The 17658-nt window shown below is 42.8% G+C and overlaps 1 protein-coding gene across 2 annotated transcripts in view; it reads right to left on the bottom strand.

Moving 5' to 3' along the window:
- Positions 1 to 17658, bottom strand: part of LOC311235870 (transforming growth factor beta-1-induced transcript 1 protein-like) — a 50562-nt gene that overhangs the window by 18563 nt on the left and 14341 nt on the right. For both annotated transcript variants that reach the window (XM_084323392.1, XM_084323393.1), the window contains 3 exons: positions 14320 to 14381; positions 10149 to 10270; positions 7938 to 8010 (listed from right to left, as the gene is read on the bottom strand). In XM_084323392.1, coding sequence (XP_084179518.1) covers positions 7938 to 8010; positions 10149 to 10270; positions 14320 to 14381 — 257 coding nt within the window. The remainder of the gene's footprint in view (positions 1 to 7937; positions 8011 to 10148; positions 10271 to 14319; positions 14382 to 17658) is intronic.

Raw genomic sequence — 17658 nt, 5'->3', positions numbered from 1 at the left:
GTGCAAATGTAACTGTAAAGTACAACAGTAATATACAATGTACAGGGGATTAAACTGGGTATAAAATATATAAATTAGTACTACTGAGTAATAGTGCTAATCAGATGTATGTACAGAGTTGTAGTATTAATATGTACAGTCATACAGGTATAAAAACACTATGGTAGTAAGTCATACTGGCTAGCAACATAACTAGTAAGAGTAGGTAAGGGATATGTACAGATATATATATAGTATCTACAGATATGTAAGGTTTATATGCAGGTATGTACAGACAGATGTGAATAGATATATAATGGTAAGAATAAATAAATATATATATGGTATATACAGCATTAAACAGGCTGGATAAGCTGGTCAGGAAGGCCAGTAACGTGGTAGGGGTGGAGCTGGACTCTCTAGCGGTGGTGGCGGAGAGGAGGAGCCTTGCTAAGCTCGATGCCATCAGGGACAACCCCTCCCACCCACTATACACAGACTTGGCTGACAGGAGGAGCATGTTCAGTGCTAGACTAACCGCATGTATATATTCCCTCCCCGCCGTATGTATATTTCTCTCCCACCCACCCACCCCTCCTAATGTACAGTCCCCCCCCATCATATATACTCTGTCAGGATCTAGGGGTAACAGTACTGTATATTTGAATACCGTTTATGTCACAAATGTATCAGTACTAAATACCTATATGTCCCTATGCCATAAATGTCATGTATGTTGTGTATGTCATAAATGTCGATATGAATTGAAAATGGGGGACCCTGATGGAAACAAGACAAACGTCTTTCTCAGGTCTGCATCCCCTTAACAATTGTATGTATTGAGCCGTACTGTATTGTACCCATTCTGCAATCTGTTAAATAAAGTTTTCATTCATTCATTCATTCATTCAGCACTGAACGGCACAGGAAGTCCTTCATTCCGACAGCCATCAGACTTTACAATGCATCACTGTGCCTCACTGCATCACTGAGCACAGAATGACAGTTAACATCTTCCTGGACTTTTACTTTTACTATTAAAACAACATTGTTCAATATTACACTTACTGGGGAGTTCCGGTTCCGATCAGCAGCGCATGGCTGGCTGATTTTGCGGAGCTCAGCATCCATGCCACATTAACCTTGAAGTTTTAATTTTTTATACCATTTAATTTTGTTGACGTTAGAATAGTGTCTAAACAGACGCAGACCAGGATGGGAACCCTGAACGCTGTGGATAAGGAACTCATTAGGTAGATATTCCGTGAGGAAATAGACGCTATCGTGGCTAAGCTAACCGGCAGGGTGGATGCACTGCAGGAGACAATGGCCAGCATAGACACACGGTTAGCCATGGCGGAGGAAGGTCTATCCGCAGTCGTGGAGGTGGCTGATACCAACACCACGGAGATATCGTACTTGAAGGACAAACTACGAGCTGGTGAGATGAAATCGGCAGATCTGGAGGACCGTGGCAGGAGATGCAATGTTAGAATATACGGGCTACCCGATGAAGTGGAGGAGGACGAGCCGATTAAGTTCCTCGAGGAAATGATACCGAAATGGTTGCCGAAGCTAGCCCGCCCCGAGATTGAGAGAGCTCACAGGATCTTCAGACCTGCTACCCTGATGAAGAGCGAGCGTACAAACCCTCGCACATTCATCTTCTGCTGCCTGAGGTTCCAGACAAGACAGCATATTTTGAAAGAGGCCAGGCTGAAGCCTCCGGTGGTGAATGGCCGTACCCTGAGATAGTAATTCAGACGTCCTTTACTCTGATCGTTTTTTTCTTTATTATTTATCTCTTGCCTTTTTTATCATCTGACACTCGAACTATGCATTGAACTGCGTAGAGATTGTTACGTATATTTGTTATCTTTATCCGGCTCTGACCGGGCGAAATGAATATCACAATTTTCACTCAAACAGACTGTATGTGCTTGTGAACCGTTCAACCAAGGGGGGTGACCCCCTTGCAATGTACTGTCTGCGGGTGGCAGATCAAGACTCTCCTAACGCTGCGGATACTGCGTGCTTTTAACTGTCTTTCTTATCACAGCAGTACACATGGCCGCCACCGACGCTGCATTACCTCAACGATGGCAGCACGGTAATGCTCTGGGTTTATTACCACAGTGGTATTAATTCGACGTGTTATGAGTACTTCACTTTACTCAGGTTCAGCTCGGATGAACTGTGTTTCATGTGCTTTTATCGTCTGCATAATGTTCTATGCACTGAGCTCAATACAATTTTGGTTAGAATGGTTAAGTTATGTAATGTGGTTGTGGGTGCTGTGACCCGGTCGCAGTGCCAAATGGTGTTTGATCGACATCGGACAAGATATTTGATGGGGGGGAGGGGGGAGGGGAGGGGGGGATACGTTGTTTTTTATTTATTTTGGCTCGCTCTATTATGTGTTTGCTCTCGCCCAACAGGACCTTAGCGTGGGGATGTGTATATGTTGTGGTGCTCTACTTCAAGGGAATCACGTTCAGTCATACTGCAACCTGGTTGGACTATGGCTAATTTAAACATCTTGATCTGGAATACAGGGGGTCTTAATATTCCACATAAACGCACGAGTGTACTAACATGGTTGAAAAGGCAGGAGGTGGATGTGGCTTTGCTGAGTGAAACGCATCTTTTAAAGGCTGACAGTGCAAAACTTGCAAACAAATTTTATCATAATATAAGCTCCTCTTCTTTTAGCACTAAGTCTTGTGGAGTAGCCATAGTGGCTAAGCGAAAGTTGAATATTAAAATATTAGACGTGTGGTCTGATGCAGAAGGTCGAATTACTATTGCGAAGATGGAATACACTAACAGGAAAATTGCTCTTATAGCCGCTTATGCCCCTAATGTGTATGACGTGCACTTTTATACTGCACTCACTACAGAAATGTTGAAACTACCTGAGTACTCATTTATAGTGGGTGCTGATTTCAATGCCATTTGGGATCCATTGATTGATAAATCCGGTGATGCTGAAACCCACGATCAGAAGCAAGCTACCGCGGCCCTACGTGACTGGTCTAAAGACACGGGGGTTACTGATATGTGGCGGTTACTCAACCCAACCGCGCGAGACTACTCTTTTTTCTCCGCGAGACATAAAACTTTTTCCAGAATTGATTATGTTTTTTCCTCCCCTAGGCTATTCGATAGCTTTGACGTTGACTTGAGGCCCATTGCACTGTCAGACCACAAATACATCCTCCTTAAGGGTTCACTCAGTAAAATGACGTCCCGTGCCCCTAGATGGCGCTTTAACTCAACGCTGCTGAAGAACGAGGAATTTAACCTACAATTTAAGGAGAAGCTCATTGAATTCTTGCAGTTTAATGTTGGATCGGTACAGGACCCCAGAACTTTGTGGAATTCGGTTAAGGGGTTTATTAGAAGTAACACCACTCTATTTGCTTCCAATCTCCGCAAGGGTCGTCTCTCCAAGTTAGTAGAATTGGATTTGGAAGAGCTTCATAAAACAATTATGTCTTCTATGCAGCACAGATACTCTAGCCTAGCCGACTGGAGCTCCAAATTAAAATGGTGAAAAAGGAGATTAACTCCATTTTAAGACAACAGTCTGAATTTCAAATGCACAGAACAAGACAACACTACTACTTTCATGGCTCTAGACCTAGTCACCTACTGGCTATGAGGATACAGGCCAGTGAACAATTTGCAGATATCCCTGCCATTAAGAACCAACAGGGGGAGATAACCAGCAACCCCAACAAAATCAACGATACATTTCGCTCGTTTTATTCCAACCTGTACGAGTCAGAAGTGGTCTATGATCACACCAAGCTGGAGGACTATCTTAGTCAAATTAACTTACCACAAATCTCAGAGGATGACGCTAAATGGTTAGCTGAACCTATCACACTAGAGGAGCTCAGGGAAGCAATTGCTGATATGCAGCGGGGCAAGGCTCCTGGTTGGGACGGCATTCCACCGGAACTCTATACTGCGTTCTGGGATGTACTCGGTCCCTTATTACTTTCAATGATTTTACACTCAGTCGAAGAGGGCAATTTTTCCAGGGATGTCAATATGGCACTTATATCTGTTCTACTCAAGAAAGATAAGGATCCCACCGAATGTGGCAGCTATAGACCCTTAAGTCTCCTCGGAGCCGATCTCAAGCTATATGCTAAGGTGCTAGCCATCCGACTTCAAAAGCATATGACATCTCTGGTTAACCCCGATCAGACTGGCTTTATAAGAGGCCGGCTGGTCACGGATAATATCAGACGGTTACTGCATGTGATTGATGCCAGCAAGGAAGTCGCAACCCCTACGGCTGTCATGTCCTTAGACGCGATGAAGGCCTTTGACAGATTGGAGTGGTCATATTTGTGGGCAGTCCTTAGAAGGATGGGATTGGGTGAGGGGTTCATTCACATGATCAAAGTTCTCTACACAGGTCCTTCTGCCATGATCTTAACAGGGAAACTCTGCTCACCACTCTTCGCTGTCTCGCGCTCTTCTAGACAGGGTTGTCCTCTTAGTCCCGGACTCTTTGCTTTATCACTAGAACCTCTAGCTCAGTACATAAGACAATCCCGGATTATATCTCCTGTGTCAATTAAGGGCACACATCACCATATCAGCTTATACGCGGATGATGTACTCCTATTTATGCAGAACCCCGCCGTCTCTCTACCCCATCTTCTCCAAGTAATAGATGACTTTGGCAGTCTGTCTGGATTTAAGATCAACTGGCCAAAATCAGCCTTCCTTCCACTCAACAAGACTGCGAAGGCAACCATCCTCCCAGCAAACATACTCATGGTAGAGCACTTTAAATGTCTTGGGATTGAAATATTCCCAACTATTAACCAGACAGTAAAGTATAACTACTCCAGCTTGGGTGACAGGATTACGAATGATTTTAACAGGTGGTCCAAATTGAAAAACTCATTACAGGCCCGTGCCTCAATAATCAAGATGAATGTTTTATCCAGAATAAGTTTTATCAGCTCCATGCTACTGTTATCTCCCCCTGTTGGTTACTGGCAAAAACTGCACTCTGCTGCATATAAATTCATCTGGAACAACAAACGCCCACGCTTAAAGAGATCCACTGCACAGAGGAGTAAACTCGATGGGGGTTTAGCATTTCCAGACTTCAAGTATTATTTTCAATCTTACTCTTTGAGACCTCTCATCACTTGGTTTGACCCTCAGGCAGCCGTGTCCTGGCGACCATTGGAGGAGAAGATGGTGTCCCCACATAGACTTCAAGATATCGTGTATACCAACATTTCAATTAAGCAATGCAAGTTACGATTTGGCCCTCTGATCACACATGTGATCCAGATTTGGCGTGACACACAGAAAGCACGTACTAACCGCCATAAATGGCACACACATTCCCCCCTATTCAATAACAACTTACTCCTTATTGGGCAACGACCCGTTAGATGGGAAGGGAAAGGCATCCATACATTGGGGGATATCTTTGATGACTCTGGTCTCCGATCTTTCCAGGATCTATCCATCGGATATGATCTCCCCGGAAACTCCTTTTTCTTTTATTTACAAATGAGAGCAGCTCTGAAGGCTCATGGCGTTCCATGGGACACGCCACTAGAGCGACACCGGTTTCACAAATTATTTTATGACAGGGAGACATCGAGAGGCTTCGTCTCTGACTTTTATCGGCACTTACTTATGTCCTCATATAAGGACCTCCCCCTAGATACGATTTGGAGAAAGGATATCCCTGAGTTGGATATAGATTTTGATTGGGATGCAGTCTGGGAAAATATTAGGCTATCATCACGCAACCCAGATCACCAACAGATTCATCAACATTTTGTTCATAGGACTTATTTGACCCCCAGGCTATTGAACCTAATGGGTCTCAGACCTGACTCTCGATGTACCTTGTGTCCAAACGGTGCCATTGGAACATATATGCATATGTACTGGGAGTGCCCTCCTGTTGAGATCTTCTGGGAAAATGTTACCTCTCAGCTATCAGAGATTTTCTCTTTGACCATACCGACCTTGCCTTCTGTATTATTGTTAAATGATGTTTCTCAATTGCCGACCTCTGTACATGTAAAGAGACTCATTTTGGCTGGCCTTACGGCTGCCAAAAAGTTGATTGCCTCACGCTGGATACAACCAGATAAGTTATGTCCGAAGGTATGGATTCTCACCTATCTTGATGTTATTTATTTGGAGATTTCCACTGCACGTGTCATAGGTGTTAATGAAGCCAATATCGCGGTCTGGTTGGCTGTGGTGGAAAAGCTAAAAGAACGCAAATTGAGTACTGAATAAGGTATTATGTGAATGTCTCACGTTGGGGTCCTGGGGCGAGAGGGGGGGGGGGGGGGGGGGAAGAACGAGTGAATATTCATGTATGTTGGTGTTTTTTTGGTGTGTTTTTTTGGTGTGTTTTTTTTTATTCTTTGGTGTCCTATGTATATTTTCTGACCCCCTTCTGATCTGGTGGTCGTGGGCTCGGACTGGGGGGGGGGCGTGGTTCGGGGTTTCTGCGGGTCGAGGCACTAAAGAGGCGTGGTGTTTTGGCTCGCAGGGGGGGCCGGACTGTGGGTCCTCCGGGGTTGTGGCTTGCGGCTGCCGGGCCTGGAGGTGGAGGGGGCTCGGGAAGCCCATTTTATAGTAAATGTTTTATTTTCCTTATACTTTGTGACAACTTATTTTGACTGGTTATGTATGTAAATGTATAATCTGTCTAATTTATTGTCTAATCATTGTTGTGTTAGTTTATGTTTTTGGATGTCTTTTATGTATTATTGTTATTATTGTGTTGTGAGTTGTGTTGTTTCATGTTTGAAAAATAGAAAATAAAAAAGATTTGATCACAAAAAAAATATTACACTTAAGGCGCTCCCATAGTCCAGCAGACTGTACACAGAGCAGACTCCGCGGAGGTCCGCGCGGACTCTTGAGCTTTGATCTCAGCGGACAGCAGACCCACAGGTGCGAAGCTACTATTTTCTGACGCGCGGACATCCGCGCCGCTGACTTGGTGTCACACAAAACGCTGCTCAGCGTTTTGGTTGACATCGAACTGCATTTAATGTGACGCCGATCTGCATTTTACTCTGAACACTCGCTCCGTGCCAAGAGAGATGTTTGAATGGCTTTTCTAAATGAATTGTGTAAAATTGCCAGTTTTATTTCGAAATATTGGAAACGGAGATAACATAGAATGTTATCTCCGTTTCCAATATTTTGAAATAAAACGGGTGCTTTTATTTCATGCAATGCGTGTCTTTTCAGCACCACGCGCTGTCCACCTCAAGCCTATACGGTACATTGCATCTCGCTGCCTATATACCTGTTATTCAAGTGCGTAAAACTGCCCGTTTTATTATCGAAATATTGGAAACGGAGATAACATACTCTTTATTTTGACATCGGATGACGACGACATGACAGAAGTTGAACAGCGTGGGGACAATTGTGTAAACTGGCGCGTGACATCTAGGAAATTGGTCCACGGAGGTCCGCTCGACTATGAAGGCTCAAAGACTCCGCGCGGACCTCCGCGGAGTCTGCTCTGTGTACAGTCTGCTGGACTATGGGAGCGCCTTTACTGTAGATTTCTGTATATTTTATATTAGAATGGTATATACATAACCTAGGAAATGTATACCCCGGACCGTATTATATTCTTAGGCTTATTTTATTATTTATTCTTAGGCTTATTTTTTATTCTTATTCGTGACTTGTTTTGTCTACCTAAATGGTTACTGTTTCGTGTGAGCGATTTGTAGTGCCAAATTTCCCTCTGGATGAATAAAGTATTTCTATTCTATTCTATTCTATTCTATTCTATTCTATTCTATTATTGTGGATGGTATTGCATGCTATTCGCAACAAAGCGATAATAAATTAAGTTTACTCGTATCTTCATCTTATTCATCTTAGTCTAAATACCAGAAGGAGGCAGCATGTGTGAGGCTTACCTGGAGGGTGTGGTGGTCTTGTCTTTCATCTTGTCATCCTTCTTAGTGAGGGGGAACTGGGCCAGGATTTCATCTGACAGCAGGAAACAGCTCATTGGAGGAGGTCCCGTCTCACAGTTAAAGGTGCTATAGATAACATTCAGCCACTAGATGGTGCTATAGATAACATTCAGCCACTAGATGGTGCTATAGAATCTAGATGACATTCAGCCACTAGATGGTTAGCCACAAGATGGTGCTATAGATCAGTGGTTCTCAACTGGTCTAGCCTCGGGACCCAACATTTTCCTTAGTCATTAAGTCGCGACCCAACATTTTTAACCACTATGATTTATGTAAAAAAAATAATATTTGCAGTAATACGCAATCTTTCAAAACATGAAATAAACACAAAAAAGTGCAACTATTGCTAAAAACCCAATGAAATAAAAGAATAATAAATAATATTATGCTTCTTAGCAGATTTCTTAGCTTAACATAACAGACCTAAGTTTGGGGGAACTAATGGGATAACTGGGGTTGCAACAAAAGTGCAACTAGGGCTAAAAACCCAATGAAATTAAATAATAATAATAAATAATTATGCTTCTTAGCAGACTTCTTAGCTTAACATAACAGACCTAAGTTTGGGGGAACTAATGGGATAACTGGGATTGCAAGAAAAGTGCAACTAGGGCTAAAAACCCAATGAAATAAAATAATAATATGCTTCTTAGCAGATTTCTTAGCTTAACATAACAGACCTACGTTTGGGGGAACTAATGGGATAACTGGAGTTGCAACAAAAGTGCAACTAAGGGCTAAAAACACAATGAAATAAAATAATAATAATAATAAATAATATATCCTTCTTAGCAGACTTCTTAGCTTAACATCCCAGGGAACTAATGGGATAACTGGGGATGTTGTTTGCTCCTGACAAGAGTCTCAAAGTCTGGGGTGATGGTAGACAAAGCAACTCTGAGGTCATGCTCAATGTCCAATCTGTTCCTCCGCTTTGTCTTCAGCTGGACCAGAGCTGAGAAGCCACTTTCATAAAGTTAGGTAGTGAAAAAAAAAAAAAAAATTATTTTATTTGTTTTACACACATCCGCGACCCACTCAAAATGGCCCCGCGACCCACTTTTGGGTCGCGACCCACCAGTTGAGAAACACTGCTAGATAATATTCAGCCACTAGATGGTGCTATAGATAACATTCAGCCACTAGATGGTGCTATAGAATCTAGATGACATTCAGCCACTAGATGGTTAGCCACAAGATGGTGCTATAGATAATATTCAGCCACAAGATGGTGCTATAGATAATATTCAGCCACTAGATGGTGCTATAGATAATATTCAGCCACTAGATGGTGCTATAGATAATATTCAGCCACTAGATGGTGCTATAGATCAGTGGTTCCCAAAGTTGGGGTCGCGACCCAAAGGTGGGCCGCGAGCAGCCACGGGTGGGCCGCGAGATGATTAAAAAAAAATAAAAAATATATATATATATATTTTTTATTTTTTTTATTTTAATTTTTTTTGTCAGGCCACTGAACTTAGAAGCAGGCCAGGACAGTGTTTCTAGTTGTATTCTAAAATTCTATTCTATTGTATTCTAAAATGTGACTATATGGTTTTATATTAACTTAATAAATAAACAAAAACTAAAAATCTACTTATTTCAACGAACATTTCAAACTAAATAACAGATTATGCACATAAAATGCTGAAAACAACCGAAGCAACAATAGTATTTTAATGAGGCTATTATTATTATCATTATTATTTTGCAACAAGTTAGCCCTCTCATAAATAGCACATATAAATGAATAACTAACTTGAACTAACTTAATAGGATTGAAGTGATATTTGGCTTAAAAAATCGGTCGCCTGGCAAAAAAAAAAGAAAAAAAAAGCCAGACGATGTGCATTGGGCCGCGGCTCTCTGACGCCTTATTTTCTGGGCCCCGGCCTGAAAAGTTTGGGAACCCCTGCTATAGATAATATTCAGCCACTACTAGATGGTGCTATATATAACATTCAGCCACTAGACTAGGTGCTATAGATTATAGAACACACACACACACACACACACACACACACACACACACACACACACACACACACACACACACACACACACACACACACACACAGCACACACACACACACACACACACACACACACACACACACACACACACACACACACACACACACAAACCTGTGATGTTGAACTGCGTGGCGTTCAGCTCCTGCAGCAGATGGTCCAGTTCACTCAGACCTCCTCCTCCTAACACTGAGGAGCTGAATGCTGCAGGGGGAGAGCGAGGCTTACATACAGTACTGAGAGAGAGAGCGAGGGGGGGGGGGGAGAGGGGGGGGGGGGCAGAGAGAGAGTTAGGGGGCAGAGAGAAGGGGGGGAGAGAGAGACAGATAGAGGGGGGAGAGAGAGACAGAGAGAGAGAGACACAGATAGAAGGGGGGAGAGAGAGAGACATACAGATATAGATGGATAGATAGAGATCGAGAGATACAGAGAGAGAGGGGGGAGACAGAGAGGGAGAGGGGGATAGGGGGAGAGACAGAGAGAGAGAGAGGGGGGAGAGAGAGAGAGAGAGGGGAGATAGAGAGAGACAGAGAGGGAGACAGAGATGAGAGAGATAGAGAGAGGGGGGGGGCAGAGAGAGAGAGACAGAGAGGGAGACATAGATGAGAGAGATAGAGACAGACAGAGAGAGGGGGGAGAGAGAGAGAGAGAGACAGAGAGGGAGACATAGATGAGAGAGATAGAGACAGACAGAGAGAGGGGGGAGAGAGAGAGAGAGACAGAGAGGGAGACAGAGATGAGAGAGAGAGAGACAGACAGAGAGAGGGGGGAGAGAGAGAGAGAGATTAATTTGTCTGTATGACCTGTCTGTGACCCCAGTATAACATGATTTACTACCACAGTGTAATTTAGAATTAACACGATCAACAAGACTACTGCAGACTGTGTTCACACACATCCACTCAGCATCGTTACTTCCAGTATGTTCACCTGCGGCTCTGTTAAATGGCTGCGTTCACACTGCAAGCGTTAGTGCTCAATTCTGATTCATTGCTCAGATCAGATTTCCTTGTTTGGCTGTTCACATTATTCTTTTTTGATCTACTTTTTTTCTCCCATTTTCTATTTTTCTCCCATCCCAATTTCGTATCGTCCAATTCTACCCTCCCCTATCTCGAACGTTGTTAGGCCATGCCTCCCACAGGTCGGCTGCAATGTGGACGAAGCCTTGCATCACGTGTCCCCTCCGGTACTCGAGGAGGCAGCCGTCGCATCTTTTCACCTGCACAGCGTGATCTCTCAGCGGCGAGGAGTAACACGTTGGAGGCTCACGCTGCCCCCGTCACTTCCTGCTTCTACTGCGCAGGCACACCAACCGACCTGTAGGAGTCGCTGTCCACAACGTCCGATCCCCACCCACCAGCTTCCCACCCCCTAATACTGCCAATTGCGTTAGTATGAACAACCAGCCAAGCTGGTAGCAATGCCGAGAGCTGGGCTCGAACCCAGCATCTCCTGCATTAGTGGCGAGCGCCTTGCCCACTGCGCCACTTAGCCGCAGTGGGCCAATATCAGATTCCAGTGTGAACTGGTCACGCGCTCCTGAACCGACCCGCATGCGCAAAAGTAACAATAAAGAAGATGGACGTAAACATGGAGGACACTGAAGTCACAGTTTATGGTTTCATTTATAAGTTGAATGCAGTGGAGGCTAATTAAAACAAATCAGACCTGTATCTGATTTAGGACCACATAGTATGAAAGTGTCCCAAATCAGAATTGAAAAGATCAGATTCCATGTGATTTGTGCCGTTCACACTGTGGTGAAACACAGATCTGATCGCGTCCGAGTCACGCCACTTTTGCCGGCAGTGTGAATGTAGCCTATTATGGGTTGTTTTGTGTTGTTTCCGCTAAGGTCGTGTTAAGGAAGCTTATTGGGTGTTCGTATGCCTCTTCATATCCCCATCACGAGGATGTCTTTGCACACGAGTAAACGGAATGTTGTGAGCGTCGCCGTGGCAACAGACCTCACACAGATCACAAAACTAAACAGCGTAAGAGGTTTAACACGCCTCGGGTGTCCCGACTAACATCAACACATCCCAGCCACTCCGCTCTCACAGTCCGCGTGTGAGCTCATCCCGGGCCACAGTAAATGGCGTTTGGCATTTTGCAAACTCGAAGACAAAGTGCTCCAGTCTCCTGGAAAATATTAGAATATGGATGTAAGTAAATGCAGTCATTGTTTCTGGCTACGGCGCTGAGCTAACGGAGGCCTGGGTGGCACTTTACAGTGCAGATCACAGGGACATGTTCCAACTCTTCCTGTTGCCTGTGTCTTTCTCTGCTTCCTCACAGCTGAGTGAAATGAAAATCACATCAGATGGAGATTATCTCCTCTGTAGCGACCAAAATGTACTTATTCCAGCCGGACAAAATTGTTAACCCTTTCACTGCCACCCGACCGTCGGTTGTGTGATAGTAAAGGGTTATCCTTCTGTCGTGTGGCAGTGAAAGGGTTAAAAGGTCTGGTGATTTATAGTCTTTATATTCCAACATTTTGCCATGTTTATAAGAGATCATTTACATTTAGTCATTTAGCTGAACGGTCTCATCCAAAGTGACTTACAAGTTCTGTACAACAAGTCAGCAGGAAGGGTGCAACTCTGGCAGCTAAGGGTCAGTAGGATTGTTCGTCAAACAGTGTTAAACTTGAGTGCTACAGTCTTGAGTGCATAGTATGCATACAGGGCAACTTTATGTTCCTTGTGTTCTTATGGTTTCGGTTAACAGTTCTAAGCACAAAACAAACAAAAGTGGTCTTGTTCCGAGTTCGAACCCTTTCACTACCACACTACAGAAGGTTAACCTTTCACTACCAGAAAGGGTTAACACTTTGTCGTGTGTTAGTGAAAGGGTTAACCATCTGTAGTGTGGTAGTGAAAGGTTAACCTTCTGTAGGGTGGTAGTGAAAGGGTTAACCTTCTGTAGTGTGGTAGTGAAAGGGTTAACACTTTGTCATGTGGTAGTTAAAGGGTTAACACTTTGCCGTGTGGTAGTTAAAGGGTTAACCGTCTGTAGTGTGGTAGTGAAAGGTTAACCTTCTGTAGTGTGGTAGTAAAAGGGTTAACCTTCTGTAGTGTGGTAGTGAAAGGGTTAACCTTCTGTAGTGTGGTAGTGAAAGGGTTAACCGTCTGTAGTGTGGTAGTGAAAGGGTTAACCTTCTGTAGTGTGGTAGTGAAAGGTTTAACCGTCTGTAGTGTGGTAGTGAAAGGGTTAACCTTCTGTAGTGTGGTAGTGAAAGGTTTAACCTTCTGTAGTGTGGCAGTGAAAGGGTTAACCTTCTGTAGTGTGGTAGTGAAAGGGTTAACCCTTTGGTAGTGTGGTAGTGAAAGGGTTAAAGTAATACCATTTGCTACTACTGCTGCTGTGGGTCTATAACATCCTGGCAATCATTTAATATAAACTAATCCATAACCAGATGTCTGCATTGTGAATAACGTGGATTATTTAATATAAACTGATCCATAACCAGATGTCTGCATTGTGAATAACGTGGATCTCCATTAAACTCGATCAAAGGCTTTTTGAACATGAAGTGAAATAACTGCGAGCGAAGCCTTTTCTACAGTATAATCCAATAACCAATTGGGCGGAAAATGAAGACCTGCAATATTTCCTGGTTCTAATCTGATATCAGATCCATGTGACTCCTATAAGTGCATTTGAGACCACTGGGCGTCTTGCCCCAGTAAACTGAATGGCTCTAGCCATTCGCTCATATCCAATATTTAAAGAGATATTTAGAATAGAATAGAAGTACTTTATTGATCCCGAGGGAAATTCAGCACCACAGATCGCTCACAATGAACATCCAGTTAGTCAAAAGTCACAAATGAGAATAGGAATAAGAATAAGAATAAAAGTACAAATAAAAATACACAGTCAGAGATATACATTCTAAAATATGTATATACATTCTAAAATTCTGAAATATACAGTCTGAAAATATACAGTCAAATGTACAGTAAAATGTTTATGTAAATGTCCAGGAAGGTATGCCTATAGTAAAAAGTAAATGTTTCATATTCACAGGGATATATTGAAATAATACTCTGTTTCAACCACTGAACTGGTTGAAATAGAAAAACAGGAAAACAGGCACAAAAAAAGAAGAGATGTGTCCATAATCTCACAAACACATCTTCCCCTTCAAACATGCATTCTTTCAAAAGTACATGTAAACTGTGTTCTAATCAGATTTCCTATAATCCCGTTAATAATCGAATACTCCTCAACCTTGGATGTAATTGAGTAATTAAGAATCCGGGGGCGCAGTTACCTGTATAGCTTGTCTGGGTTGGAGTTCTGTGAGCCATTGGACTTCATGGCGGCAGAAACGGTCTGAACGACAACGAAAAAGACAAAAAAAAAAGATTCCAGTGTGAGACCCGCATGCACAAATTAACAATAAAGAAGATGGACGTAAAAACAAATTGTGACGAATGTCAATCTAGAGTTGCATGAGAGTCACATGACTGCAAAGCCTCAGTGCTCAATTCTGAATTATTGCTCAGATATGATTTATTTTGTTTGGCTGTTCACATTATTATTTAAATGTGGCTAATATCAGATTCCCGTGTGAACTGGTCACTGCTCCTGAACTGACCCGCATGCGCGGTTTAACAATAAAGAAGATGGACGTAAAACATGGAGGACACTGAAGTCAGGGTTTAAGGTTTAATATTTATAAGTTGGATGCAGTGGAGGTCAGCGAATTAAAACAAACCAGACCTGTATCTGATTTCAAGATTCAAGATTCAAGAGGTTTATTTGTCACATACATACCAGGGCATACAGTGAAATGCGGGTGGCCATGCCCGCTTTGATTATGCAATAATACTGAATAATAAAATAGACATGATAAAATAGACATGTTAAAGTCCTGAGATAATGCAATACAATGTTAGCTACGAATTAAGGCACTGGGTCCTATGTACACTACTATACAGGGGTAAGGCTAAGAGAATTATCAAGGACTCCAGCCACCCAAACAACTGCCTCTTTGAACTGCTGCGGTCAAGCAAGCGATACCGGAGTCTCATGGCAAGCACAGAAAGACTCAGAAGAAGCTTCTATCCCCAGGCCATCAGGTTGCTCAACGAACAATAACACTATGCAACAACCATCAAATGCACTCACAGCACACACATCCACAAGGACACACTCACTTTAAACAAACAACACACTGCAGCACCCACTCTCCACACTTTAGAACACCTAGACACACTTTATATTTATTGGCAAAGAATTTGCACTACAACCCATACCTCAGTACACCTTACTGTAAATTGTACCTAAATTGTACCTCATCCCATTTCTGCTTTGCACTATATAGTATATTGTATATTAGTATATTGCATTGTATAATGGTAACTCAGTTACTTCTATTCTGCATTGAACATTGTACATATGTACATACTGAACACTTGTGTCTACGTACGTGACTTCTATTTTTTTTACATTCTATTTTTTACATGCTATACTTATTTTATTTCATACTTTTTTGTCTAGCACAGTCTCTGGAGCGTAAAAGAAAGAAGCATTTTTATAAAAGTATTCTGTACTTCTGTATGACAACTATTAAAGAAACTATACAATATACCGCTTTTACTCTATATTTAGGATTTAGGACCACATATGAAAGTGGCCCAAATCAGAATTGAAAAGATCATATTCCATATGATTTGTGCTGTTCACACTGTACACAAAGAGCAAAGAGCACCTATGGGAGGCTGCAATTCGAAACTGTCCCCTGTAAATGTCTGACGCCCCCCTCCCACCCACCCACCCACTCCTAATGTACAGTTCCCTCCCCCTCGTATGTATATATTTTCTGTTAGGATCTCTGTCTAACAGTACTGTATATTTGCATATCTTGTATGTCACAAAATGTAACAGTACTGTATATCTGTATGTCATGTATGTCATAAATGTCATGATTAGATTAGATGATTAGATTAGATTATTATAGCTGTATGTTGTGTATGTCATAAATGTCATTATGAATTGAAAATGGGGGACCCTGATGTAAACAAGACGAAAGCCTTTCTCTGGTCTGTATCCCCTTAACAATTGTGTGTATTGAGCCGTACTGTATTGTACCCATTCTGCAATCTGTTCATTCAAGTTTTCAATCAATCAATCAATCAATCAATCAATCAATCAATCAATCAATCAATCAATCAATCAAGAGATCAGATTTGGGCCGTTCACCTTCAGTGTGAACGCAGCCTTTGGCTTGTTTCTTGTCACAACAAGGTGTAGCATGTGGTGTAGCAGGTAAAGCTACACTCCGCTGCACCAACAGAACAGCTCTAGGAAGGGGCTTTAAAAAAAGGAACACTTCACCAACAAATTATCATCTGTATCTAAATCACTCAAGTGATGCCTTGAGTGTTTTTCTCCTCGCATGTCTCCATAGAATCCAAATAACGCTAGTCATATTTAACAACAGCAAAACTATATCAAACACCTGTTTACAAACTCTCATCAGCACAGCATGCAGTATAATCCAGGTCTCAGTCTTCACAAGTCATATGCTCTGTACCTCCAAACACCTAACATGCTCTGTACCTCCAAACACCTAACACAAACACCGTCATGCAGGAACGAGTAGCATGGCTGGCAAAACGACCTCATATCATGTCAGTTTTCCTGAGTACGCTACTCGTTCCTGCGTCAGAGTGTTTAACTGGAATTAGTTTCTTTTTACCTTTCATCTCCAACAACGACGAGTCCATTTAGGAGGTGGACAGAGCAGTGAGGTGGTGCGCATCCAACAACCTCCTGCTCAACACCTCCAAAACCATGGAAATTGCCATAGACTTCAGGACTTCAAAAAAAACACCCATACTCCCAATAACCATCGCAGACCAACCCATAACCCTAACTGATTCATTCAAGTTCCTCTGCACCCACATCAGCAATAAACTCAAATGGGACATTAACACCACTGCCATCATCAAAAAGGCCCAGCAGCGCCTGTACTTCCTCAGGCAACTGAGGAAGTACAGAGTCCAACAACACCTGCTGGTCCAATTTTACACTGCCATAATTCAAAGTATCCTCACCTCATCCATCACAGTCTGGTACGGTTCCACTGACAAACACACCAAACACAAACTCCAACGCATCATCAAGACAGCCTCCAAAATAATTGGCTGTCCCCTCCCCTCTCTGGACTCCATCTACACCTCACGCACACTCACCCGCTCTGTTAAAATAGTCAATGACCCCTCTCACCCAGCACACCACTTTCATGTTTGATGTAACCAGTGCTTAACAATCTGTACCGAAAACAATTACCACCAACCATTGTTGTGTGGCATTAAAGTATCTTGTATCTTGTATCTTGTATCTACCCAGAGTAAGTTCTCTGAGCACAGATGCTCTTTTTCAGGAACGCGGCAACGCCCTGCTTCACAATCCCACCTGGGAGCTGCCCAGTACAACCACAGTCTGACACTGTTGACCACTAGGATCTGCCCAGTACAACCACAGTCTGACACTGTTGACCACTAGGATCTGCCCAGTACAACCACAGTCTGACACTGTTGACCACTAGAAACTGCCCAGTACAACCACAGTCTGACACTGTTGACCACTAGGATCTGCCCAG

Source organism: Notolepis coatsorum (assembly GCF_963971535.1).
Source record: "Notolepis coatsorum genome assembly, chromosome: 10".
Lineage (NCBI taxonomy): Eukaryota > Metazoa > Chordata > Actinopteri > Aulopiformes > Paralepididae > Notolepis > Notolepis coatsorum.
The sequence above is the reverse complement of the archived record's forward strand: the minus strand, read 5'-3'. Positions and strand labels throughout refer to the sequence as shown.